This window comes from Phyllostomus hastatus, unplaced genomic scaffold (genome assembly GCF_019186645.2).
Source record: "Phyllostomus hastatus isolate PE091 unplaced genomic scaffold, TTU_PhHast_1.1 phas_contig_40, whole genome shotgun sequence".
Classification (NCBI taxonomy): Eukaryota; Metazoa; Chordata; class Mammalia; order Chiroptera; family Phyllostomidae; genus Phyllostomus; species Phyllostomus hastatus.
This window is the reverse complement of record NW_025333872.1, coordinates 7,059,329-7,087,300: the sequence shown is the minus strand read 5'-3', so window position 1 is coordinate 7,087,300 and position 27,972 is coordinate 7,059,329. Positions and strand designations below refer to the sequence as shown.

General features: G+C 41.1%; 1 protein-coding gene across 1 annotated transcript; it reads left to right on the top strand.

The window, feature by feature from the left end:
- Nucleotides 1-539: 539 nt before the first annotated feature.
- On the top strand, nucleotides 540-27,972 carry ZNF318 (zinc finger protein 318). Its single transcript, XM_045843908.1, has 10 exons — nucleotides 540-1,295; nucleotides 4,111-4,259; nucleotides 9,023-9,659; nucleotides 11,014-12,456; nucleotides 14,023-14,122; nucleotides 16,435-16,736; nucleotides 21,318-21,521; nucleotides 21,978-22,077; nucleotides 23,195-23,313; nucleotides 23,580-27,972. The coding sequence occupies exons 1-10, from the start codon at nucleotides 843-845 to the stop codon at nucleotides 26,880-26,882; spliced, it is 6,810 nt and encodes a 2,269-aa protein (XP_045699864.1). The 5' UTR covers nucleotides 540-842; the 3' UTR covers nucleotides 26,883-27,972.

Below are 27,972 nucleotides of genomic sequence, written 5' to 3'. Positions count from 1 at the left end.
AGAAGGCAAACTGGAAAGTAAACTGATGGTTGTCACTGGGCTTCTGTGGGGGCAAGACTTTGGTGGTGGCTGTTGCTGAGGTGCACAACCTATGACACATCTAATATTTGGGATGTTATTTATATTTCCATCATTTATAGCCATTTATTGCCCACACCTAAATTAATAGGGTTGGCGAACAAGAGAACAGCTAAGGTAAGGACAGGAGATTGAAGGTGCTCGCCAAAGCCTCAATGCCTACTGTGTTCCCACGCCTCCAGAATCTCAGCAAGAGCTGCCACGCTCCGCTCACTCCCGCTACTCCCCTCTCTTCCTCCCGGTTCACCCCAAACAGAACCCCCGTGTCACGTGGTTGGGGGGAGGGGAAGTGGGCGGTCCAGCGGCCGCCATCTTGCGGGTTTGGAGGCGGAGCTTGTTGAGTCTAGGTTGCATGCTTCACTTCCCCTCCCCTCGCCCTTCCTCCCAGCTTCTTCCGCGCTCCTCCCTCCTTCCTCCCAGCGGCTTCCACGCTCCTCCCCGTTTCCAGCTCGTGTAGCCGCTCCCTGACTGGAGAAGCGGGGAGCCCCGGAGGGCGGGGGGGTGTGTCGGACGCGTGCTCGCGCCCTCCAACCGCTAGCCGCGGGCCGCGGGCACGCGCTCCGCCGCCCCCCCTGCCGCCCCCGCCACCCCGCATCCTCAGGCGGCGCGGGGCAGAGAGAAGGGGGCTGCCTCCACTGTGGGGGCAGCGGAGGTGGCCGTGGTGGCCGTGTTGGCCGAGGCTGCAGCTGCTGCAGTACGCTGGAGCCGCGCATCCAGGGCGCCCGCGGGTCAGACTTGCCGCCGCGGACCCTGCTGCCGGAGCCATGTACCGCAGCGGCTCGCGCTCCTCCGTCTCCTCACATCGGCCTAAAGAGAGCGGCGGGAGCTGCCCGCGCACCAGCCGAGGCTCCGGCTCTTCCTCAGGCCCGGCTCGCCGCACGTCGCCGCCCTCCGGCGCCTCCTCGTCTCGGACTTCGGCTCGCCGGCCCCGCTCGCCTTCAGGGCACCGCGGCCGCCGGGCTTCGCCTTCCCCGCCACGGGGTCGCCGCGGCTCCTCGTCTCCACCCCGCGGCCGCCGGGCCTCGCCAACCCCGCCGCGGGGTCGTCGAGTCTCCCCGTCCCCGCCGAGGGCCCGTCGCGGTTCCCCATCGCCACCACGGAGCCGACGACTCTTCCCACCGGGCCCGGTGGGTTTCCGAGGCAGCAGCCGAGGGGAGTCTCGCTCCGACTTCGCCCGGGACGGCCGCGGAGACCATCCAGGCGACAGTGGCAGCCGGGTAATCCTACCTCTTGGCCGGGACTCTCTTCGTACCCCAGCCCCTTCACCCGAGGTTTTCGCTTCGAGAAACGCCCTAAGCGCCCGCGCCTCCAGGCCTCCAGGCCAGGGTCCCAAAATCGATCCTTCACCCCCTCAGCGACGCCAGAACCTGGAGGTTCCCTGTCAGCCCCGGGAGCTTCAGCTGCACAATAAGGACTCGGGACCCGCTCGGGCGCCTGGTCCTGAGGCAGTGCTCAGTTTCCTGGGAATAAGCTGTGTGTCGCGCTCCCGGTGAGGTGTGGAAAAGTTGGCCAGGGCCGGGGGAATTTTCTCCAAGTCGTGTGTCTGGTACTTTTTCAATAGTTGATGTTTTCTCAGAGTTCTGTGGTTTTGTATCCCCTAGAGTTGTTTTAACTGTGCCAGGGTACACACCGACAGTGTAAATAAACTGTTGCCTGTCTAAATTGGAGCTGCTTCTCCGAAATGAGGTGTGTATTCCCACAGTCATTTTAATAACTGCTGTCATTTACTGCGTTATGTGGCAGGAATTAGGTTTAGCCGTTCACTGTACACATTCTTTTTGAACACTCACCGGCCTTTGAGGTGCGGCACTTAAAATTATTCCCTATTAAAGAACAACTGAGGGACCCAGAGTCTTTTAAGTAATTTAATCAAGGCCACCCAGTTAAGTGGTGATGCTGTGATTGAAGTCATATCTGCCTAGTTCCCTTTGTTTGTTTGGTTTGGTTGTTTTAATCGTTCTGTTTCCCAGCTAAAGGGACAGTGCATGAGGTTAAAAAGTTTAGTTTGGACATAATATTGACCTGTCACCATAAGCATCACTCTCCTAGAGCCTCTGGGTAGGGTCTGGTGTTTAGATTTTGATTTTATTTGCAGTTCACCCAGTGACAAAGTTTCTGTCTTCTTGAGGGGCCCTTTAACAGTATGCTCTGGACACTCTGGTCATAGGTGAATTGACTTGTCAGTAAATTAAGATTTTCATAGATGAGTAGCTACAGTCTGAGTGTTAGTTATAGAGTAACCAAGGAAAACAACATTTGTTTCCAAACCTCCCTTTGCTTCTCCAATGCACAACCTGTTTGCTCCAGTCCTTTCTGCCTCTAGTGACATCACCCATTGCTCAGACCCAAACAGTGATGATCTCCCTTCTCCCAAGCCTAATCTGTCAGATTAATTTCGTATGTCTAACCTGTCAGCTCTACCTCCAAAATACATCCCCAAAACTCCTTCTCCTACCATCACTCTATTATGTCTTCCCTGGATTATTACATTAGGTTCCTTTACACTCCACTCTAGTTACCTTCCAGTTTATTCTGTACCTAACAATCAACATGATTTTTAAAGCTTTATTTTATACATTTGGGAAGTATTTATTAAGCATCCATCATGTGTTAGGTGCTGTTCTGGGTCCTGGGGGCATGAGTGAGCAAACCACTTAAAAACTGCTTTCGCAGAGTTCATATTTTACACAGGAATTGGGTAATAAATAAAATAGGGGAGCAAAATAATTGGCATGTTAAATGCCTAAGAAAATAGAGAAGGCAGTTATAATTTCTGATAGGGTAGCCAGGGAAGGCCTCCGGAAAAGTGACTTTTTTTTTCTAACTACTTTTTATAAGTTTTCCCTACTGCTTTTCTTTTCTTTTTTCTTTCTTTTTTTTTTTTTTTTGATTGATTGATTGATTTTTAGAGGGAAGGGAGGAAGAGAGAGAAACAACAATATGCAGTTGCTGGGGGCCATGGCCTGCAACCCAGGCATGTGCGGTGGCTGGGAATCGAACCTGCGATACTTTGGTTCACAGTCCACGCTCAATCCACTGAGCTACACCAGCCAGGGCAAAAGGTGACCTTTTAATAAAGACCCAAAAAAGATGAAGGCATGGGCAATGTGAGCATCTGGAGGAAGAATATAGTCAGATCATATCACTCTTTTGCTTGAAACCTCTCTGGCTTCTTATTTTATTCTTAAGAATAAAATCTAAATTTCCTAACAGGAAATCTTCTTTCACTCTATGCAGTCACAGTGGTCACCTCTCTGTTGTTACCCAAAACCTGCTAAGCTCATTACAGAGCTTGTTCTTTTTTCCTGAAACATCTTTCCATCTGTTCTTTACAAAACTGACATCATTCAGATCTCAGGTTAAATGTATCACCTCAGACAATCCTTCTCTAACTATCCTGTCAGATGTCAGATGTAGCTCCTTTTTCTCAGTCTCTTTTGTATTATTTTGTTTTAATGACTTTATGGCACTTAGCTATCAGAAGTAGTTTTCATTTTAACTGTTTTTTTAAAGATTTTATTTATTTATTTTTAGAGAGAGGAGAAAGCAAGGACATCGAGAGGGAGAGAAACATCAATGTGTGGTTGCCCCTTGCACGCCCCATGCTGGGGACCTGGACCAGAACCCAGGCATGTGCCCTGACTGGGAATCAAACTGGAGATCCCTTGGTTCACAGTCCTGCGCTCAATCCACTAAGCCATACCAGCTAGGGCTCATTTTAACTGTTTTTGACTTGCCTCCTTCACTAGAAATATATAGGTTCTGGGAGCAGACTTAATTCACTTCTCTATTCCCATGCCCAATACTAGTAAAATGAAAGAAAGATAGATCAGTGATTGGGAGGGTTGAAAGTATGGGCATTCCTCTAAGCAAATGATAATATTTTTTAAAGTGCTGTATTTTTGGAGTAGTATGGTACCATAGCCATTTTTCACCTTGTTGGACTACAACTTTGTGACTAGGGAGGAGGACATTTTTGGGTTTAGGGGTGTTTTGACCTACTGACTACTACATTATATTTTGCTTTTGTAGAGACGTTCTCCTGGTCTGCGATCTGACTCTTTGGAACAGAGCTTAAGGATCACTGTTGGCAATGACCACTTCTGTGTTGGCATTCCAGAACGGCGGCGACTTAGTGATCGACTGGGTTCACCAGTGGATAATCTGGAGGATGTGGACAGGTGGGCTTATCTGAGACAGGGCTATTATAATGGTTGAAGGTAGGAATGTTGAGGTTTTCTGAATGATATATTTGAAAGAGTAGTGCCAGCAGTGGAGTTTATCCCTGATGTCCAGTACAAAGTATAACATTGGAAAAGGCTTTCTAAGTGGGGAGAGTATGTTGACGTAGACTTTGTTGCTGAAAGAATTATAGAAGAAAATACTAGTCATCCTAGTCCAACTGGAAAGAGGAAAGTTGAGGGGATATAAACAGTTTCCCAAACTAAAACAGTTGAGATGATATGGATTCTAAATACTGGTATTAGGGGTTCTTTCTGCAAAGTTCAGTTCTGGACAAAATAGAAATCTTTAATAGTGTATTTTTCTGCTTGTCCAGGCTGAACTATAGATTCAGAAAGGGTTTAGATAAATTCATGTGTAATATAGATATCCATATTAAATACATAAGCATTAATAGAAAGTTCAAGATCTTTAAAAATATTACTACTTTACAACTATTAAGTGCTGAGGAAGGGCAAATACACTCCACTGAGTATTAAATATAGATGTCAGATACTAGGAACTTAACTATAAATGCGAAGTTAATAATCATATTAGGTGTTTTTTACCTCATAAAAGTAAAAGAGTAAGGAGTGCAGGGAAAGTACTCGGTTTCTGAGAGCTGAGAATCATGGCTGTGATGATGTCTGCCCAGCACATTGGGAGTTTTCAGAAATGATTAGCAGTAGCAATAAGTCAGTGTAATGTTCTTTTAAACTAAGATGTCATGCAGTGGCACACAGAGGCAGGCAGGTGGGGGACAGCTGGCAGGAAGTCTGAGGACCAATGCTGCCCTTTGGTAATATTTACTTCAAAGCTCCAGTGGCTATTTGATGCATTGAAACAAGGCAGTCCAGTCCAGTGTCATATAACACCGAAGCTTCTGAAGATAGGGCTGCAGGGTATGTGACTATATCACTTAATTGAGGAAACAGCCCTTGCCCCTCTGGCTGCTTCTATTTTAGGAGATGATTGAGTAGGCAGTGTAAATGGGTGGTGCATGAAGTGATTGTGTTCCTTCCTTGCTGAGGTTTTGAGGTAACTTTAACATTTCCTCTTGGTAGGCCTAGGGTGTCACCTCCCTTTCCATGAGCTTCATTATGCACACTTACTTCAGAGAGCCAGTTGTCAGTTTTTAAATTATAAAAATTAAAATTTCCCTCCTAGGGAGTTTGGGGCAGTAATCTTTCTAGAATCATGTTCAGAGAGACAAGTCTATTTTAGAGAAAGTGAGATAAAGGTTCTAAAAGGAGGTTTCAGGCCATTCTTTTGACTTTCTGCCCCCTGTACTCTTGCATAATATAGTTTGTGTGGATAATTACTCTCCACTAAAATCAGGCCATAGGACAGTTGGCATTCTCAGGATGTCTTCTGAAAGTGAATCCAGTTTTCAGCTAATGAAGCAGTCCATGTCCACCCTTTATATGTAGGTTTTTATTTTTCTCCTGAGGTCCCCAAATTCTTTCTCTTTTATTGAATCTGTTAAATTTTATATCAGGTTTGGGTTGTAGCCACATTGCCATGATTGGCAGTATTCTCACCTTGGCAGCTCTGGATGTAGGAATGTAACATTCTGAAAAGGGAACATGATCAAGTTGTATGGAGATAGTTTCTAAAGACTTGTGGATGTCAGGTGGATTTCCTTTGGTTATCAAAACACATTATGCATTCCATTCATGAAGTTAGGAATTATTATACCCTAACTTCTCCTTGCCCTGATACACGTAGAAGTAGTGGGAATTTTTTCCCCACCTCTGATTTGCCTGAGGGAAAAGGCAGAAGCAAACAGCTTTCTTCAGGCATTTTGGGGAATTAGCAGAGGAAAAGAATGGAAATTTTGGGCTCTGGAGGATCTTTTTTTAAAACAGCTTTATTGAGCCATAAATCATGTAACATACAATTCACCTGTTTAAAGTATTCAGTTCAGTGACTTTTAGTATATTTAGAGTTTTAGTATATTCAGAGAGTTCTGCATTCACACCACTGTGATTAATTTTAGAACATTCTTATTACCTGCATCCTTAGCTATTAGTTCTCTATAATGCCTGCCTAGCCCATCATTAATCTACTTCCTATCTCTATGGATTTTCCCATTCTGGGTATTTCATATAAATAGAATCATATAATACATGGTCCTTTATGACTGGCTTCTTTCACTTGGTTTTTCAAGATTTAGTAATGTTGCAGCATATAACTGTACTTCATTCCTTTTTATTGCCAATAATATTCGTTGTAGATATTTTGTTTATCCATTCATTAGTGATGTATGGATGGGGGTAACATTTGGGTTGTTTCTACTTTTTGGCTATTATGAATAATGGTGCTGTCAATATTGATGCATAAATTTGTGAGCATGTTATATGATTTTTAACTTATTTAATGAAGTTTGTAAATACAAAAAAAAAAGAGAATAGTACACCAAGCCTCATGTACCCATCACCCACACCCAGTGATCACTTCTTTTATACAGATTATCCTTATTTTAGGAAAGAGTTGGCCTTAACCAAAGCTTTTAGGGAGAGTCTGACACTGGATTATTCTGAGTTACAGGGATCAGGTGGCCCTTTTTAGGGCTTACTTTTACTGCAGCCAGTTTTCTCAGTTATCCTTTGGGAGACATGGGAAGGAGGATAGGAAACAACCTGATTTTTCCTTGTATTTACATGATAATTCATTATTTTAACCGTTTCTATGTCTTCTTTCATGGGTTGTTTTGTTTTTGTTTTTGTTTTTTGGCCGCCTTTTGCTGGAGATTGCAAATCTGAACTGAGACTTTCTGAGAGTTATCTCATTATTTCTAGCTTCTTGGTATTTAGTGCTGGATTAGATCTTGGGTTAGTATGCCATTTGGTGGTGACATTTAATATTTCAAGTGAGGAGCTGAATATGGGAACATGGATGAACTTGTTACTTGTATTTTTTCCCCTTCGGTATTAGTGATCAGAGACTTTTTATATGGTAGGTAGGTAAGTCACTCTAGCAATGGAGTGACTTACCTCATGGAAATTACTCTCTGGAAATGGGTGTGTTCATGGCTGACAAACATACAAAGTAAAATATCTTACTCTAGTTATATTTGATTACAGAGATTGTCCTTGGTTTGTTCCCATTTTTTCCTATTTCATTCTACATTGAGAAATTAAAATTCCTCACATTCTTGGGGATGAGGTAAGTAATAAGGAATCTGGATTCCCCCAGGTGGCATCCTTTTAGAGGAAGGTGACGAAGTTTATCCTTGATAGTCTTTCATAAAGTTATTTATAGCTGTTAACCAGGTCTAAAACTGAAAAAAGACTGGGCTGGTGAATAAGAAAAGGCAATTCTTCAATATTCTGTTAACTTAATCCTAGAGACTAGAAAGCGGCTGTTATAGAAAAGAAGAAAAAAGAAAAGTTGTTTCTAAAAACTCACAAAAATTAAAAGTAGCTACCAGAAACTGTAGAAAACACCAATAACTACCATCCTTTGGATGGTGAGTCACTCTGGAATGTGAGTGACACATAAATTTTTCATTCAGATTACTTAAAACTTGTATGCTTAAAGTGCCAGAGGATCTTTATTTGCATCTATGATTTAAATCAGAAACTTTCCTTTTGGGCAGTAGAAGCTCTGTGACCATAATGCCCAGAAAGTTTAAGACTATTGTGTGTGGTATAGAGCTCTGAGTTGAAAAGACAGATGTCCCATCCTGTATTTTTACCTTCATGTCTCAAAGGTCCAAGATCTTTTTATTTCTACAAAGTAAAAATATGTAGTGAGCCAACCATTACATACTCTTTCCTGGGCCCAATATTAGCAGAGTACATGTGGATATTCAGGCAAGGCAGGAAAAGAGAGTAACAAAACAGGCTGTGAAGAAGTTTTATGATTTTTATAATATGTGAGCCAGCAAAACAAAGCATTGGAGAACCTTCTGAAACTTACAAGAAAATCATGCCAATTTTTTTCCTCACAGTGAAATGCTCCTTTTCCAAGTGAGATATTATATAGAACTTTACTATGTAAACAGATGAAGTTGAGGCTAGTATGGTTCAATGAGGTGGAAGGTAGGGCCCCCCTGGGCCATGTAGACTCTACTTTTCCTAGAATATCCTTCCTTCAGGTAGCTCCTGAGTACTGTTCAGCATCTCGTGGAGCACAACTTAAAAATCTATGATCTGGACTGGTGTTCTTCAAATTTTAAGGTGCATACAGATCACCTGGAGATCTTGTTAAAATGCAGATTCCAATTTAGTAGGCCTCAGTGGAGCCTGAGAATTTGTATTTCTAAAAAGTTCCTAGGCAATACTGATGCTGCTGATTCAGAAAACACTTTTAGTAGCAAAGAGCTAGAATTTATCTGGTGTGGAGTTGTGTAATCCAGAGCTCTTTCTTTGTAGACTGGTGGTGGTATTTTCACTTTTCCCAAATCCTAGCATGATATTCTACATCCCCAATGTCTAGTCAGTTAGCCTAAGAGCTCTTTCTATATAGATTAGTAATATCTCCCCTTGGTTAGAGGCTAAAGCTGCTTGTACCTTGCCTGGGGAAAGAGAGGGGAAATGATAATATATTTTTTTATATTTATATTTATTATTTATATTTATATTTTATTTGTTCTTGGACTTCATGATTATTGTCTTTTGTCCTAAGCATTCTATAGCATCCTTGTCAAATGTCAGTCTTATCTGGTCTTGCTCTTTCCAAGTCCATTGTATTTGGTAAGTCATGTCTCTTTCCTCAGGGATGATTTGACTGATGATTCTGTCTTCACGCGAAGCTCCCAATGCTCTCGAGGTCTTGAACGATATATTTCCCGGGAGGAAGGGCCTCTTAGTCCCTTTTTGGGACAGCTTGATGAGGACTACCGAACAAGAGAAACTTTCCTGCATCGTTCTGATTATAGTCCTCATATCAGTTGTCATGATGAGATGTTGCATGGAGCAGAACGGAGTAGAGACAAACTCAAAGGCTCCTACTCTATACGACCTGAGGAAAGGAGCCGGGAAACCAAACGGCCCCGTTATGATGACACAGAGAAAATACACAGCATGGGAAGTGATCACCCAAGTTTTACATCAGGAACCCGCAACTATCGACAGCGTAGACGGAGCCCAAGCCCTAGGTTTCTAGACCCTGAGTTTAGAGAGCTAGACCTTGCCAGGAGAAAGCGAGAGGAAGAGGAAGAACGAAGTAGGACCTTGGGTCAGGAGCTGGTGGGAGTTGACGGTGGCACAAGCTGTCCCATTCCTGGATTATCAGGTGTTCTGACAGCATCGGAACCAGGATATTCTTTACATCAGCCTGAGGAAATATCTGTGATGCCCAAGAAATCAATTCTGAAGAAGCGGATTGAGGTGGACATGGAGCCTTCTGTGCAGGTCTCTGCTATGTTTCTTCTATGGTCTCTTGCTAATTCCTTTAATATCTTAAAGCCTGGTTACCTATCTGGGTGCTCTGTCCCTAATGGTATCTTTGTAATATATGCTAGACCAACATTCTTAAGCCTATGATCTGCACTTTCCAGAACTCTCCAAAGGAAACTAGGTCTCATAGTGCATCAGTAGAGGGCTTCTATTGTCATATATTAGGCTTCCTAACAAACATTTTGGAGACTATTGTAGCTATTTCTCTAAATTAAGTCTCCCTGTAGGAATCTTTGATTATGAATTCCTTGGAAATCAAGCATAAAGGGCAAAGGAAAGTGATCTAAATTTTCCTCTTTTCAGAGAGAAGACAAAATATATGAGTGGTAGGACACTAGACCAGAAATCACGTAATTCTGATTCTGGGCCCACCTCTGCCATCAACTTGCTTTGTGATTTTTAGACAAGTCACTTCATTGTTCTGAGCCTTGGTGTGTGTATACACACACACACGCACACATAATTTTTTAAAGATTTTGTTTATTTATATTTAGAGAGATGGGAAGGGAGGGAGAGAAACATAGATATGTGAAAGATACATCAATCGGTTGCCTCTTGCACACCTGGGGACCTGGCCTATAATTCAGGTATGTACCCTGACTAGGATTTGAACCAACGACCTTCCAGTTCACAAGCTGGCACTCAATCCACTGAGCAACACCATCCAGGGCTATATTTTTAAACTTTATTTTTATTGTTGACACTATTACAGATGTCTCCCATTTTGCCCCTGCTTTGCCCACCACCTCTACCCAGCCCCTGTCCCATCTCTCTCTGGCCTTGGTATTTTTTTCTCACCTGAAAAGATGGTCAGGAATGAGCACTGATTTTTAGCTGTCCTCTTAAGATCTAAAGATTTCAGAAGAGGTGCCTATGGGCACTTAGGGAAACAAGTTCAGGCTGATCGATTAGTTTTTGAGTTTCCTAACTCCACTTCAGCCAAAGCAGCTCTACTTTTATATGTTTTTTTTTCCCCTTCGGGAATTCATAGAAAACAAATAAGCTAGGACATCTCTAAAGTTCTTTTGAATTCAATTTCCTTGATAAGGACCTCAATGAATGGGCAAAAGTGAGGATTCAATCCAATCTGCCTTATTTCCTATTTCTCTTGGCAGACATAGCAAAACCATCTGGAAGTTGGGGGCCCAAATCTTGAACCTACCTGACTAAGGATACTATATCTTCCCTTTATCCATACTTATCTTTCCCCTATTAATTCAAGAATAACAAAGCATCTGAATATTTATCTCAATTGCTAGTTTTCTGAGTTTCTGTATAGAGACCAAATTGGTTGTGTTTATCTTTTCAGCTTGAGAGTTTTTCCAGCAATACCAGCTCCAGCCAGGATCACCCTCTCTACTCTGGACACCCATCTGTCCCACTGAGTGGTGCTATTGCTGCTTTTGCTTCAGAGATTGAAAACAAGGGGACTATGGTAGACACTAACCTGAAGGAACCTCAGGGCAACCTCTATCAATGGGGTCCCCTCCCTGGGATGCCCAAAGACAACAGTCCTCTCAGAGAGAAGTTTGGAAGTTTTCTGTGCCACAAGGAGAAATTGGATATGAAGGCTGAGGGACCTGAGCGACACACAGACTTCTTGCTGCCCCATGAGAGAGCTACCCAGGATGGCAGTGGTTTTTCCCGTATTCTCAGCATGTTGGCAGATTCTACCAGTACACAGGAAAAAAGACGACGTAGCTTTCCTGACATTGAAGATGAGGAGAAATTTCTCTATGGAGATGAAGAAGAGGATTTAAAGGCAGAATCTCCACCAAAGCCCCACGGGGGCTCTGAGAGTGAAGTTATACGGCAGAAGGCAAGCTCCCTATCGTCTTCAGCTCCAGCTGTAAAGCTAGAATCAATAGAAGAAACCAATCCAGAATATGCCAAGATTCATGACTTGCTCAAGACCATAGGCCTGGATATTGGGGTAACAGAGATTAGTAAACTGGCTGCACGTACCCAGGAACGACTTCATGGCAAGAAGCCATCACGTTCCTCCACTGACCGCCGTTCCTCAGTTGACCGACACTTTTCAGCAGACCACTGTTCCTCAGTTGACCGCCATTTCTCAGCTGATCGGTGTTCCTCAGATCCTCACAAGTTGGAGAGCAGGGAGGCACACCATAGCAATACTCACTCCCCAGAGGTGTCCCATCCACATCCAGTCTCCCCTGTGGATCCTTACCTGCTCACAAAAAACAGCCCCCCATTCCTAAAATCTGACCATCCAGTGGGTCATATTGCAGGACCAGAGGTGGTTGGCCCTGGGTTTCAGTCATCTGTTGCAGTCAGATGCCTATTGCCATCTGCCCCATCTGCCCCAATTAGACTTTCACACCCTGCGTCTTTATCTCAGTTTCATGTGCCCAGGGCCTCTCAGTTTGCTGCAGCTCGAATACCTTCAAACTACCAGGGACCTGCCATTCCTCCTGCTTCTTTTGATGCCTATAGGCACTACATGGCATATGCAGCCTCAAGATGGCCCATGTACCCCACCTCTCAACCATCAAAGCACCCGCTGCCTGAACCACACAGGGTAATGCCAGTTACCAAGCAAGCTACTCGTAGCCGTCCCAATCTCCGTGTGATCCCCACTGTGACTCCTGCTGAGCCCAAGCAGGAGGAGTCAGTGCTAAGCTCAATTCCTACTGCCCAAGTGCCTATCCAGGTGTCCATCCCATCGCTCATAAGATATAATCCAGAAAAGATCTCTGATGAGAAGAATCGTGCTTCCCAGAAGCAGAAGGTAAATATTAGCTTTGGGGATCCTGTGCCTGAGTCTTTTAACATAAATTTGTATTTGTCTTTTAGAGGGAGCTGAAAGGTTTTAAGGCCCTTTTACTTTAAGTTCTTTGAAGGCTGCTGTCATCACCCAAAGTAATGTATGTGTCCTCTCTGTTTTTCTCATCTTTTTGCATTAAGACTAAAGTCTGGCTCTAGGTCCCACTGTGATTGCTAGACTTCTTTTTTCTTATTTATTTATCTGTTCAAATTATTTGCTTTAGAACACTATGGATAGGAGCTGGGAGCGTTGAAGTCTTTGATATGACCTCATCAGGGAGTAAGGAACCAAAATTGGGTTGTATAAAGGAGAATCAAATACATATTTAATTCCAGTAAGTTTTGGATCCTTTTCCTGTAGTGATTATGAGGGTTAATAGCTAATAAGTAGTTGTTGCTTGGCAATTAAATATTAATTAACAGCTAGTCATTAGCTATTTCTTATACTGGTTTATGTTAGAGTCCAGGAATAATATTTTTATGACTTTTTAAAAGTAGTTTTAATACTGTTATTGGGTCCCCAGGCTGTAGGAAGGGAGTAGAGGCTGGGTTAAAGATATAGTAATTCTAGATATTTTAGGGCAGCAGATAAAAATTATGCGGGGACATGCAATACTAAATAGAAGTTCTAATTTTGAATGGAAAAATACTGTTAATTTTAAACCAACTTATAACTAGTAACTCACTTTGTTTAGGAACATAGAAATGTCAGGTATAAATTTGATTTGCTAATAAAATAAGACCTAAGGAGAAAAAAAGAAAAGGAAAAATTAAAGGGCCAATCTTATTTTTTTCCAGTTTAGGAGAAATTTAGCTTATTTTTGAGAAGACAAAAAAAATCTATCTTTCATTTTGTTGAAATCTTTTAGAAAAGAAGGGTAGGTTCAAAAAGACAAAACCTGATTGAAGAAACACTAGAGACTGGGCTCTTTCCTTTTAAGAACCTAGCACTTAAGTCAGGACAAGTTTTTCAAACTTGGCATTATAAAAAGTCACTTTTGTTTTTCATTAGGTGGTAGTAATATAATTGAAAAAATCATGAGCTTTAGGTCACTTAAATCTGGATTTTAAACTCTTAACTATATGACCTTGAATATGTTACTTAATCTTTTACAACCTCAATTTTCTTATTGTAAAACAGAGATAATGTCATGAGGATTAAATAAAATAGTATGTAATGCAGCTAACACTGCTTCACCCATAACACATACTCATTTTCTTCTTGATGGTTCCTTTTGGGCTTACAACCACTTTACAGTTTCTGTCAATAGCATTAAAATTAATAGTGCAATGCTTCCCATGTCAAAATAATACTTTTTGGGCCATGTAGCTCTAGATAGGATGATTCTATTCTGGAACTTGGATTAGAATGAAGTATCACCTTCACTTATAAAGTCAGACCCTCAGTGTACAAGCATTTAGATTCTTGTATTCAGGTATTATCTAGCATGAGGGCTTATGAATGAGTGCAGTAGGAAAGGGAGGATGTTGGAGGCTGAAGCACACTCTTAATCATTTTTGTACTTTGCAGGTTATTAAAGAGAGGGAAAAACTCAAGAGTGACCGGGAAGCTCGCCAGAAGAAGATGTACTATCTCAGGACCGAGTTGGAGCGACTTCATAAACAGCAAGGTATCAGACAGTCCTTTGCATGACTGCCTTTTTTGTAGTAACTTGAGTAAGTGACCCAAATGAAGAGCTTTGGGCACTCTCTCAGATAGGTCCAGTGACCTAAAGTCACACTTCAAAATTTTTTTTTGAGATAATTAGACTAATAGAAAAGTTGCGATCATGGTGTAAATAATTCTCAGATATTCTCCGTGATTATTATTAGCATTTTACTGCATTTGCTGTATCTCTTTTGTTTCCTCTCTCAATCTGTGTGTGTGTAATTATTCCTGACGCCTTTAAAAGTAAGTCATAAATATGATGCTCATTTACTCCTAAATACTTCAGTGTCCATCTACTAACAACAAAAAAATTAACTTGCATAACCATAATACATTTACCAAAATTAGGAAATTAACAGTAATGTTCTAGTCTACTGATACTATTTATATTTTACGAGAGTCCAAATAATGTCTTACCACAAAAAAAAATACAAGATTATGCATTGCATTCAGTTCTTTTAGTCTCCTTTAATCTGTAACAACTTCTGAATATTTATATTTCATGACATTGACATTTTAGAAGAGAAGTGGCCTTGGCCAGGTGACTCAGTTGGTTGGAGCATCATCCCATATACCAAAAAGGTTGTGGGTTCGATCCCCAGTTGGGGAGTGTGTGGGAGGCAGTCAGTCGATGTTTCTCTCTTGCATTGATGTTTCTCTCCCTTCCTCTCCCTCTAAAAATCAGTAAATACATTTTTTAAAAAGAATTCAACATATTTTGTAGAATGTCCTTTAATTTTGGTTTGTCTGATGTTTCCTTATTCAATTCAGGTTATCAATTCTTGGCAGGAACATCACAGAAGTGACGCTGAGTTCTTATCAAGTGTTAATTTGTCCCATTATTGGTGATGTCAACTTTGATCATTTGGTTAAAGTGTCTGCCAGGTTTCTCCATTTTAAAGTTACTATTTTACCCTCTTTAATTAGTAAGTATCTTGTGGGGAGACACTTTGAAACTATGTAAATATTCACTTGCTCCTCAAATTTACGCCTACTAGTTTTAGCGTTCATTGATGTTCTTGCCTGAATGAATTGTTATTATGATGGTTGGTAAATAGTGATTTTCTAATTTCACCATTCTATCTTTATTGGCTTTCTGTCGTAAGGAGGAGCTTTCTACCCACTCCTGCACCTCCATTTATTTATTCATTTATATCTGTGAACTCATGGATTCTTCATTCAGTAGATTATAATAAAGCTTCTATTACTTATTTTCTTTTTTTAATATTTTCTTTATTTATTTTTAGAGAGAGGGGAAGGGAAGTAGAAAGAGAGGGAAAGAAACATCAATGCATGGTTGCCTCTCAAGTGCCTCCCACTGGGCGCCTGACCAGGCCTGCATCCCAGGCATGTGCCCTGATTGGGAATCAAACTGGTGACCTTTTGGTTCACAGGCTGGCGCTCAGTCCATTGAGCCACACTGGCCAGGGCTCATTATTTATTTTCATGCTTAAAACACCCCAGATTTGTCCAGTGGGACCCCTTTAAGTTGACTCTGGTATCCTTTTGATATGTCCCCATCAGTTTTTGAGGACTTACTTTTTGTCCCCAAAAGATATTCCATGATACCTCTTTTGATTCCTTCTCTTCATCTGTTCTTTTAAGAATTAACGTATATCCCAAGGAAAGAATATAACAAGTTTTCTAAGTACTATAGTTTGGTGATAGCATGGAAAAACTGAGAGTGGGAGAACATATAATTTCTTCTGTTTGGGCTTAGACTATTTAGGGATCAGAATCTTAGTTTTTAATCCTGTGTGTATTTATTCTTGAGAACCTGCCATTTGGATAGGAGATAACAGTAGGTGAGCTTGAGGCAAAACTTAAAACTCAAATGTAGGCAATAGCGAAGGGTCTTTAAATCAGATAAAATCAAATATGTGACTGATTTTTACCCTCTGAGTAATTCTTTGCTTCTCTAAAGAGGACAGTCACTGGGTTCATAATTACAACATCTATAATTTTTTTTGGAGGATACATGCACACAAACTTGTATATACTATTTTGGGGATTCATGGAGGTTCTGAAACCTTTCTGTAGATCATTAGCTAATAACCCCTATATGAAAGATAATGTAATCACTCCTCTTTTACCTCCACGGAAGCTTCACCTAAACCAGCCCATGTGGATGGAGAGTTCCACTTGCTTTTAAAAAGTTTTATGGGAAAATATTTTGTGACCAAAAATCTTGAGAGGTTACTACTCATGACAGAAAAATAATTTGTCTTAATTTAGTTTCCTTGTGTTTCTTTCTGTTGACATTGAACTACTTAGGGGAAATGCTGCGTAAGAAACGAAGGGAGAAGGATGGCCACAAAGACCCACTCCTGGTGGAAGTGAGTCGGCTTCAGGATAACATTATGAAGGACATTGCAGAACTTCGACAAGAGGCAGAAGAGGCTGAAAAGAAGCAGTCTGAACTGGACAAAGTGGCTCAGATCTTGGGAATTAACATTTTGGATAAATCCCAGAAGTCTTCAAATGACAGTAAAGAGAATACAGAGAAGCCTGGAAAAGCAGAAAAGTCTAAGAGCCCAGAAAAAGTATCATACTCAAACTCCTCTTCAAACAGCAAGGTAAAAACTCAAGTTTTCCATTTTCATTATGTTTTTTATTTTCATGAACTCCTAAAGAAGCTTCCTAACTAACCATTTTCTTAGCTTCCTTATCCAAACTGTTTTTACTCTTATTAGAGTTTTGTAAAGCATAGATCAAATCATGATACTGACTAGAATTTTAGCAGTTTCCCACTGCCCACAAAGTGGAATCCCAAACCCTTCAGTAATCAGGGCCCTCTGTGTTCTTGTTCTAGCATTTACTCCTTAACCCACTCAAGTCTTGGCTTCTAATGTTATTATAACTTATATATACACCATTTTATGGGTTCATGTTTAGAACAAGGTCATGTACATTTCAATTTTCAAATCAGTATTTGATATTGGGAATCACTGGCTCTAAAAATGTTCCTTCCCTTACCTTCTATCACATTCCTTCCATACAATTATGCTGGCTGCTGTTGATTGGTCTCCTTTGCTGCCTATTCTCTTATACCTAGTCTTTAACTGTTTTAGTTTTCCAGGGCTCAGTCCTAGCTAAGTTTTCCAGAATTCTGCTTTCTTTGTAGGTCATTTTATCCAGTTTTATGCTGAAATACCATGCAGACACCTTCTAGTTTTACATTCTAGTTCGAATGATTTTTTTGAGTTTCAAACCTAAGTGTCCAAGAGACACTTTTCTACTTCATTTTTCTCATAGACACCTCAAATCAGAATATCCTAAACTAACCTAATGATTGTGCTCAAGCTCCCTCTAACTTTTCCTTCCTCTGGTGTTACCCCTCTCAATGAATGACACTATTATCCTATAGTTTTCATGCCAACAACCTAAGAAACGTTCTTAGTGCTTTCCTCTCCGTTACTGCTCCATACCAAATCAATTATAGATTCTACCAGCTCTCCCTCCAAAATAAATCTCAATTCCATCCATATCTTACCATTTCCATTGCCATCCAAGTTCAATCCACCTTCAATTCTTGCTTGTACCGCTACACTCTTATTTCTTTCTCCACATACTGCCAGTGATAATGATACTTCCTGCCTACCTCTTCAGCCTCATTTCATGTATCTTTTTCCCTTTGCTCACTATAATTTTATTACTGGCCCTTTTCATTCCTGAAATTTATCATTCCCTCTAACGCCTTTGTATTTTCTCTTCCCTCTGGTTACCATGCAAACCCCAGTTTTTCCATATCCCTTCTAACTCATTCATTCTTAGGGTTGCAGCTTAAATTATTTCCCTGACTCCCTTCCTGATTTCCCAGACTGGTAAAATTGACTAGTATACACTGACAATACTTTTATAATTTTTTGTCTTAGCATTCATGTGTTCCCCAAATTAGATTTTAAGGTTCAAGGTATAGGGACTATATCTCTCTCATTCTCTCATTCTCAGTCCCCAATATGTAGTGCTTGATACATAGTAAATGAGTAGTGCTCAATAAATATTAAACTATACCTTAGCCTCCTACAACCTCAGAATGCTTGCTCTTTTCCAGATGTGCAATATGCTATTTTGTGTTTCTAATTTTGTATTAATAATCTTCTTAGTCTGGATTTTCTTCTTCACACCATTCATCCATCAGACCCAACCTGAATACTACCTTCTCCATGAAGAATTCCTGAATTCTACCCAGATTTGATCATCCCTTCTTTAACACTCTTTTTCAGTTTTTTAAGATTTTATTTATTTATTTATGTTTAGGCAGAGGGAGAGGGAGGGAGAAAGAAAGGGAGAGAAATGTCATTATGTGGTTGCCTCTCACAGGACCCTTACTGGGGACCTGGCCCACAACCCAGGCATGTGCCCTGACGGGAATCGAATCGGCAACCCTTTGGTTCACAGCCAACGCTTAATCCACTGAGCCGCACTAGCCAGGGCCTTTCTTTAGCACTCTTACTATATTACATTGTTTCTTTATAAGATGTATTTCATTCTGTCATATTTAAAACATGATTTACAGCATGTCTGTTCTCACATCTGTCTCTTCTAGTAAATGAGAGCCTCTTGAGAATAGAAGTGTGTAACTTATTTATCTTTGTATTTACCATGGCATCCAGTATGTCTAGTATATAGTAGATGCTCAGTTAATGTTTGAGGGCTAAAGAAGAGGATATTCTGTATTTTCTATCAACCAAACTGCAATTATTCCATGTCTTTCAGAGAGAATTGTCTTTATCAATCAGGTAAGATTATACTCTTCTACCAGGGTTATTGAGTTAGGGCCTTTAATGCGAGAAGAGCCTGAAAGTTCTGGCCCTCTGTAGTTGAGTTATACATTGTTTGGGAATCTGTTTATGCACCAACCCCAGAGTAATCTGTCATCTTTATTTGAGTTGAGTATTCATGTTCTCTGAAGCTAACAGGGATATGTTGCAATTCAGTTTTCATTTCAGCAGTAAGGAACATTGTGTCTGTAACCTCTCTTTTCTACCTATTCTTGGTATTTTTTTCTTTCTTGGCCTCTCTTTAAAATGCATATTTGGTTTTTGGTTTTGTCTTCATTTCATAAAAGTAAATATTTTCATAATTTCATTCACCTAGAGACAGCTGTTAGTAATATCTTGGTATGTATCATTCTGAATACTTAACAAATATTTACTGATCTGTGAGAAAGTGCCAGGCACTATTTTAGATATGGGAAGTATAGCAGGAAACTGTATAGACAAGGTTCTTGTTCTTATTCTCATCAAATAGGAGAAGACAGACAATAAAAAAACAAGTTTGAATTAAGTAATGACAAATGTCTAAAAAAAGAAAACAGGATAACAAACATAGAGTAGTTAGAGAAGGTCTTTTGTATAAGGTAGCATTTGATATTCTGTGCCTATTCACATAACTTTATTGATTATTTAAATGTATTTTCTTACATACTTTTCACAGTATATAATGAACATCTTTCAATGTCAATAAATGGACTTCTCTAATAACATTTTTAATGACCTTATTTTTTTGTTACGTGGATACCAAAATTTATTTAGTCAATCAACTCACCGTTGTTTGACATCATAATTTCCTTAGGATAAATGTCAAGGAATGAAATTGCTGGGTCAAAGAGTGTAAAGAATTTTGAGATATATAATATGTATTTCTTGCCTTGGCTGGTGTGTCTTAGTTAAGACACCAGCCTGCGAACCAAAGGATCTCCAGTTTGATTTCCAAGTCAGGGCACATGCCTGGGTTGTGGGCCAGGTCCCCAGTAGGGGGTGTGTGAGAGGCAACCAAACATTGATGTTTCTTTCCCTCTTTTCCTCCCTCCCTTCCTCTCCAAAATAAATAAATAAAATCTTAAAAAAAAATATATATATATATATATATATATATATATATATATATATATATATATATATATCATGTATTATTAGATTATCTTCCAGAAAGATAGTGCCAGTTAATACTCACCAGCAATGTGAGCATATGCCCATGCCTCACCTGCTGGGTGTGTTCTCCCTAGTGTCTGTTGAATAAGACTCTAGCAGGGAAAGATTATTTTTGAAGTGCTAATTATTGCCCTTTCTCTATCCTGCCTGCCTTTTCCCATCAGTCTATATTACAGATGCCCAATTCCCTGATCTTGTCTGTTATAGGACCTCATGTGTACTTAGCTACTATGTGTTCCAAAATTATCTTTTTTCTGTTCCTCACTACCCAACATTAATCAAAATTCTTATTTTCTAAATGTCGTTTTTCCAGCTTGCTGACAAATGAATTCATATTAAAGCACTTACTATTATAACTTAATGTTTGGGAGTTGATATGTTTTAAAAGACAATTCATATTAACTGAGAGGTGTTAAATTGGTGGTATAAAATACCAATGGAGCCCTGGCTGGTGTGATTCAGTGGATTGAACACTGGCCTGCAAACCAAAGAGTTGCTGTTTCGGGGCACCTGCCTGGTTTTGGGCCAAGTCCCCAGTTGAGGCATGAGAGAAGCAACCAATCGATGATTCTTATACACATTGATGTTTCTCCCTTCTCTCTAAAAAATAAATAAGTCTTTAAAAAAATAAAAAAGTGCCAATGGTGGTATTTTAGGCAGTTAGAAATATTTTACCCAGATTCCTTTAAGTCATCCTACACAGACTACTGTCGGCTTTGTGCACATCAGCCCTGCTCTGCAGTGTTCCACCAGTGTGCATCTGTGATGAGTTCACTGTCATCTAGTCTCTGCATTTGTGTAACCTGTCAATTACCTTTTCCATTTGGTTTTCCTTCCCTCTGTAGTTGTCATTATGATTTTTAAATTTAACTATTGTATTTATTTGCATAGTAACATTTTCAACATCTACCAAAGGGTATGCAGTCCTCTATTTCCCTTTGCCAAAGGCAGCCAGCATTTCAATCTTGAGTAATCTTCTAGATATCTTAGGATATATAAGCAAATATATTACCATTGTGATTTATTCTCCATGAGAAGAAAGCATTGTGGAATCTAATTAGTTCTGTTTGAGCCTTAGAGACAGGTATCTTGTGGGGTTTTCCCCAGTTTATGCAGTTTAGGGACTGGAAATATGATCATTAGGCCTATTTCTATCATTGTGATAGGCTACTTGCTTTTCTGAGAAGACCAATCTAGACTGCTTTGAATTTTCCCCTGTAGGACTCAAAGGTAAACAATGAGAATTCTCATACTAAGAGCCCCATGCCTGCAGAGAGCCCCCAGCCAGCTGCTAAGCAATCTGAACAGCCCACTGCTGCCTATGAGTATTATGATGCTGGCAATCACTGGTGCAAGGATTGCAACACCATCTGTGGGACCATGTTTGACTTCTTTACCCATATGCACAATAAGAAGCACACACAGGTAAGTACCCTGAGCTCTGTTATTTCTGTTCTCACCCTCCTTTCCCTCAAACTTCTATACCCCCATCTGCATTACAAAGCTGGCAAATGAAACATTCTCATATGGGCAGGAGCCCCAATATGAAGAGCCAGGAGATACCAGCAAAGGAGTCACCATCCCCAGGGCTCAGTCCAGGGGACCTGCCTGTAACTAAAACACCATGACAAGTGTAAGTGAGGCTTTGGCCTCTTTTGATTCCTTGAGTACCTGATTATTTGTTTTATTTTATCCATTGCTGGTACTTGCTCTAACATGTTTTTACCTTTTCCACAGGTGATTTCCATTTAAACAGTTGGCAGAGCGGGTGGGGGTGGGTACCTGGGAGCTTCTGGTCCCTTTGCTGTGTAGGGAAAAAAGAGAAGTGGGGCATTGAGCTTTTAGTGCTGTTGTGTGAGCACCTCTGCCTCTTGCAAATAGACACTGGATCCCTACAACAGACCTTGGGCTTCAAAGACCCAGAGTGAGGCCAAGCAAGATGCTGTAAAGCGCACTGACAAGATAACTGTTCCTGCAAAAGGTATGTTTCCTTCCTGCCTTTTTTGTAGTTTCCTTATAGTTAGCCAAGGAGGAGGTGTCCCTGAACTAAGGTGCTAGGAAACAGCATAGGTTGAGGCATGAAAACTTGTTTTGACAAAGCTATAAAAATGCCTTTTATGTGCAAAACAGTGTACTCTAGGACTTGAAGAAATACAGACGTGTATAAGACAAGAATGATCTCTATCCATATGGCCAAAAATCTAACATATTAAGTATATGTATAATACTTTAAAATGTAATTTTCTTTGTCCCTGGCTTATGCACTAAAATTTTACTTATTTGAAATGTGGGTAAAAAAGAACAATGAGAAGTGCAGTAATTTAACTGCCTTTTCATCTAAGAAATCATTTTTAAAGGGGTAAATTGAGAAGTAGAAAGTTTCTTTGTCTTTAAACTTCTCAATTTCTTACCTTCATAAGCAGTCAATGCTGCTATATCCTTTAGATCTGAAGAAGGTAGATGATTCCTGAGTCATTAATAGCAACATGAGAGATTCTCATATAAATGCTACTGGGCTAGCTATTTGGGATTGTAGTGTTGTTTTCTGGGGTTGTTTTTTTTTTTTTTAAGATTTTATTTATTTTTAGACAGAGGGGAACGGAGGGAGAAAGAGAGGAAGAGAAACATCAATGTGTGGTTGCTTTCCATATGCTCCCTGCTGGGGACCTGGCCCTCAACCCAGGCATGTGCCCTGACTGGGAATTGAACTGGTGACCCTTTGGTTCACTGGCCAGCGCTCAGTCCACTGAGCCACACCAGCCAGGGTGAGATAGTTTTTATATCTTCTAAAATACTTAGTGCTAGATGAAGTTTGAGGAGAACTGGCAACAGAAATGCATCTAGCACAGAAAACTCCTGAATATACTAGTTAGTATTCCCAAGAGGTAGAAGACATAGAGGTCCTGAGTTCAAACTTTAAGTTGGGAAGACCATACCATTGGAATTCATCTAAATGCTACTTCTGACCAAAAAATGGGTAAGGTCCTGTGTACCATTAAACATTTTATTACAAAGGGAAAGTGGGATTTCCTTTGATTGATTACTGTCATCCTGGGTGGAAATGACTTATTTTCTTGACCTTTTTCCACTTCTTCCAGGCTCTGAGTTTCTGATTCCCATCACTGGATATTACTGCCAGCTCTGTGAAGAATTTTTGGGGGATCCAATTTCTGGAGAGCAACATGTGAAGGGTCACCAACACAATGAGAAGTATAAGGTTGGTCTTTGTAGTAGCCTGTGGAGTTTCTCACTTCCTGCAGTAATCCTTTTGACTTTATCAAATGAGTTGAGAGCCAGAAAAAGTCATTAACACTTCAAATTCCATATTACTACTAGGAAGTTCTCCATCCTAGTGAGAGATGCTGACCTGATAGAACCATCTACATCCTTGAGAAAAATGACTTCTAGAGATTAGTGGAGCCAAGATTTTCTCTCTTATAGTATTTTGACCAGTTGTTAAGTCTTTATCCTTTCTCTTCCCAGAAATATGTGGTTGAAAACCCATTGTATGAGGAGCGGCGGAATCTGGACCGCCAAGCTGGCTTGGCTGTGGTCCTGGAGACCGAACGGCGACGTCAGAGTGAGCTAAAGCGCAAACTTACTGAGAGACCAAAGGAAGAAAAGAAAGAAAAAAAGGCAAAGATCATGAAAGAAGTAAAGGAAGATGAGAAGGTCTCTGAGGAATTAGAGGACCAACTCTCTGAGGGTTGGAACTCCCCTGAAAAGGCTGAAAACAAGAAGAAGAGTGGCATCAAACTCCAATTAAAAGAAGAAGTAAAGAAAGAATCACCAGCATCTTCCTCTTTTGGGAAATTCAGCTGGAAAAAGCCAGAAAAAGAGGAGGAAAAAAGTTCGGTGGCCCAGAGTATTCACAAGGAAGAGATAGAAAGCAGTAAGGACAAAGAGGATGTCAAAACTGAAGCTGGGAAGGCAAAGCCCATAAAAATCAAACTTTCTGGGAAAACTGTTGTTGCACATACTAGCCCTTGGATGCCTGTTGTAACAACTTCAACCCAGACTAAGATCCGACCCAACCTGCCTATCCCATCCACAGTGCTCCGCAAGTCAGGGTCAACCACAGTCAGCAAGCCAGCTCCTCTTAACACCTTTCTGTCCATCAAGTCCTCTGGAACCACTGCTAAGCCTCTGCCAGTTGTTAAAGAGACTTCATCTGATCTCCTCTTGCCACCAGACATAATCTCCAAAGCATTTGGAGGGGAAGAGGTGATTCTAAAAGGGTCTCCGGAGGAAAAAATGGTGCTGGCTGAAAAGAATGAGCCATCCCATATACCTGAACAAATGCTCCTACCTCCTCCACCACCTCCTCCACCCCCACCCCCACCACCCCCAGTTATACCTCATCCAACTGCAGCTGCCCCTTCTCCTGCTCAAGCAAAGGCTATCTTGGCTCCAGTAAAATCAAATCCGACTGTATCTCACACTCTTAGCTCTTGCTTCCTGGGTCCTAACATTTTGAATCCAGTGTTGCCAGTGGCCATTATGGCCTCAGCACAGCCAACTGCCATTCCTTCTGATGAGACAGCTCCTGGGGTGAGTGAGAGTGATCGGGACCAGACCCTATTCTCTGTGTTAGTGCGTCCACCACCTCCTCTCTCAAGTGTGTTCAGTGAACAAGCCAAAAAATTGGAAAAGCGAAATTCATGCTTAGCCACAGCCAATGCTAAGGACTTATATGACATATTTTATAGCAGTGGTGGAAAGGGGACCCCTGAGACTAAACTGAGTGGTGGCCCATTGGCCAATGGGGAGAATAGCAACTTTTCTAGAGGTGAAAGTTCAGACACATTTTCCACTTCTACTGTGAACAGCAGTGCATCCCAAGAGGAGTTCCCTCCAGATAGAAGTTTGGTTTCTGCTCCTGCTCCTTCAGTCGGAAACCCTAAAAAACCCATTGCAAAAAGTCTGGTGTCCCTAAGGAAATGGTCAGTTGTAGAACATGTAGACTCAAAAAACAGAGGCAGCAGCTATGGCTTCCTACAGCCTCTGACAAGGTTGTGCCAAAGCAAGCCCTATGAAACTATTACCCCAAAGACAGATACTTTGGCTTTGTGGACTTCTAGCTCCTTCCAGGGTGACACTAATAGGGTTATATCTCCAGAAGGAAAAATTGAGCTTGACTTTGGAGAGCTGGGACCTCCAGGTGTAGGGTCAGCCCCTCAGCTGTCAGATATACACTGTAATACCATGACATCTCAGAAGTTGGTAGAAACCCGCCTCATGGAACCTGGTAACAAGGATGAGGAAAGCCAAAAGCTCCACCAGTCTAAGGATTATGGAGAAAGTGAGATAGAGACAAACACTGAACTAAAAGAAAAGGGAGCAAAGCTTTCTGAGAGGATGGTAGGAAAAGGAACAGGCATCAATGTTGGGCCTAATAACATAGAGGATTCTAATTTGAACCATAGGAACAGATACATATGTGAGGGAAAAATAGAACAGCCCAAGTTTCAAATGACTGACAAAAAGACTGGACAATCTAAGAAACTGGTGACAGGAAGTGAAATTCAAAGTAAAGTCATGATTGAAGTGAGTGCACAGACTCTCTCTTCCACAAAGGCAAAAATAGACTCATTTCCACCAGAAGCTAGGTCTGTACTCCAGAATCCACAAGACACAGCTGTGAAAATTTCTGCCCCAGAATTATTTCTTCAGTCTCCAGCCAGATCAGATAGTGCACAGGAGCAAGGAGTTTCAACTGGTAGCAAGGAGTGTCTAGAAAATTCAGCTCCAGAGTCAGCTTCCAGGGCCTCGAGGTACAGAAGCCTCAAGGGAGAAAAATCAAAAGACATTCAGGAGAAATTGATCTGTGATCTGGCTGTTTGGAATGAGAAGCAGCCAGAAACTTCAGAGAGCCCAGGGAAACCAGGAGCAGAAGCCCTGGAGCTACGAGATGGCTGTACAGAATTAGCAGTGACAATAGGAGGCAAGGCCTTAGAAGACTTTGAAGTTACAGACTTGAAAGTGGAAGAGCTGGCTCCCCAAGGGAACCTGGGGAATATGGGTGTTGATTTCTGCAGTACTCCAGTAGATTCAGTACACAGATCCCCAACTGTGCTGTCTCAGAAAGTATGTGAAGAAAATTCTATGTCACCTGTAGGATGTAATCTCTCCACTGTCACTGACTTTGAACCAATCCCCTCCTTTTCTGAGTTTCCATTAGAGTCTCCTAAAACCAAGGTGCTTAACTTCGGAGCAGAGGGTGAACAAAACTCATTTAATTCCAGAAGTGGAAGGATCACTCCTAACATTTTGAAAACTGGACTTCCTATAGAAAATGTTGACCTCGGCTTGGGGAGCCTAGAGGGAACACACCAGGCCCTTGACCTGTTATCAGGAGGAATGATGTCTGAGGAAGAAGAAACTTCTCAATTAGAGAGACAAGATTCACTTATGGAATCAGAAAAAATTAACCCTGCAGGCCTTGGGCCATCTCCTTGCCTTCCAGACCTTGTTGACTTTGTCACACGGACATCTGGAATTCAAAAAGAGAAGTTATGTTCTCATCTCTCTATGCCAGGTGATGCTCCTAAGTGCAGCTCCTTGGAGATGGGACCACTGCAGCTAGAAATAGTGAATGCATCCATCACAGAAGTAGCAATTCCTCAAGTAAATGAGGGCAATGACAACACTTCAAATTTGGTAAAATCTTTGGCTCCAGAGTCCCCTACAAGGGAGCAGGTAGTTCGAGGCGATACTGTCCCTCAGGAAATACCTACACAAGAAGCTGCCATCCAGGACCACGCAGAATCCAGTGTTCACAACTAAGAATACATATCCAAAGCTACTTGTGGATGAATCAAATTGGCTTCTAGAAATCAGGTGCCCAGATGATCCAGGACTATTTGGCTATCTCATCTAGAACCTACACCATGAGATGCAGTCAGCATCTTACAGCAAATGTTCATGGAAGCTAAAAAATTTACCTCCTGTTTTTTTTTCCTTTCTCCTTAAGATATTAGACAAATCAATCATAATTTCTATACATATCTGTAAAAAAAGTATTTTCTGTTACTATTTTTTTTTTTTGCCAATTTATTTTTCTCCTACTTTGTCATTAAAATCAAATGTCTATCTGGCTCACCACATAGTGTGCTTTGATTGTATTTTGCCTTTGACTGCCATTTCTGGAACATGGGGGAGGAGGAAGATAGAGTTGACTTCTCCAATTGCTGTGTTGTATCCCCACCTAATTTTCTGGGCAGCTTGATGGGTCTTTGGGAGAAACACCAGAAAGCCTGCAGAAATGGAAAACTGATGAATGAAGCATTGTTCATCTCTTGGGTTTCCATTTGGATGGGCCTGCCTTAACATTGTTTGAAATGCAGTGTGAGTAGCTCTTTTGTTTATTGTTTACTTCCTTGTGGCATGTCAATCCCCATACTTTCCTTACTCTGTTGCTTTTGCTTGAATTGGTCCTGCCAACCCACAAACCTGTTTGGAAATCACCTCAGTAAACATGGAAGAAAATCTAGCCGGCTCACTTTTGGAAGACAACAACTCGGTAAGGCTTATTCATGGCTCAGTGTCAGGAGCAGATGTGCTTTTTTTGGGTCACTTTTATTTTTGAAATGGCCTTTGTTCATTGTATTGTGATGTGGTTATTAAATTGCGTAGCAGCCATTTCTGTTCTGAAGAGGTAGATGATCTGAAACTTGTTCTGGGATTGGACTTATCCTCTGTTCCACAATCCATATGTATTCCTCTCTCTACCGCTCTCTTTCCCAAGTTATTTCCAACATAGTGTGATGTTTCAGGTTGTACATTTTTGTTCAAATGATTAAAGAATTTGTGAGCTGGCTTGGACAAGTTTAACTTTATTTTTAATGTGTTACTTGGAATAAATGCATTAATCTCA

Bases quoted from the DNA above. Each gene is read 5' to 3' on its own strand.
- ZNF318 (XM_045843908.1), top strand. From the start codon at position 843: ATGTACCGCAGCGGCTCGCGCTCCTCCGTCTCCTCACATCGGCCTAAA. The intron at 16,737-21,317 runs GTAAAAACTCAA...TTTCCCCTGTAG, and splicing joins ACTCCTCTTCAAACAGCAAG to GACTCAAAGGTAAACAATGA. The intron at 22,078-23,194 runs GTATGTTTCCTT...CACTTCTTCCAG, and splicing joins GATAACTGTTCCTGCAAAAG to GCTCTGAGTTTCTGATTCCC.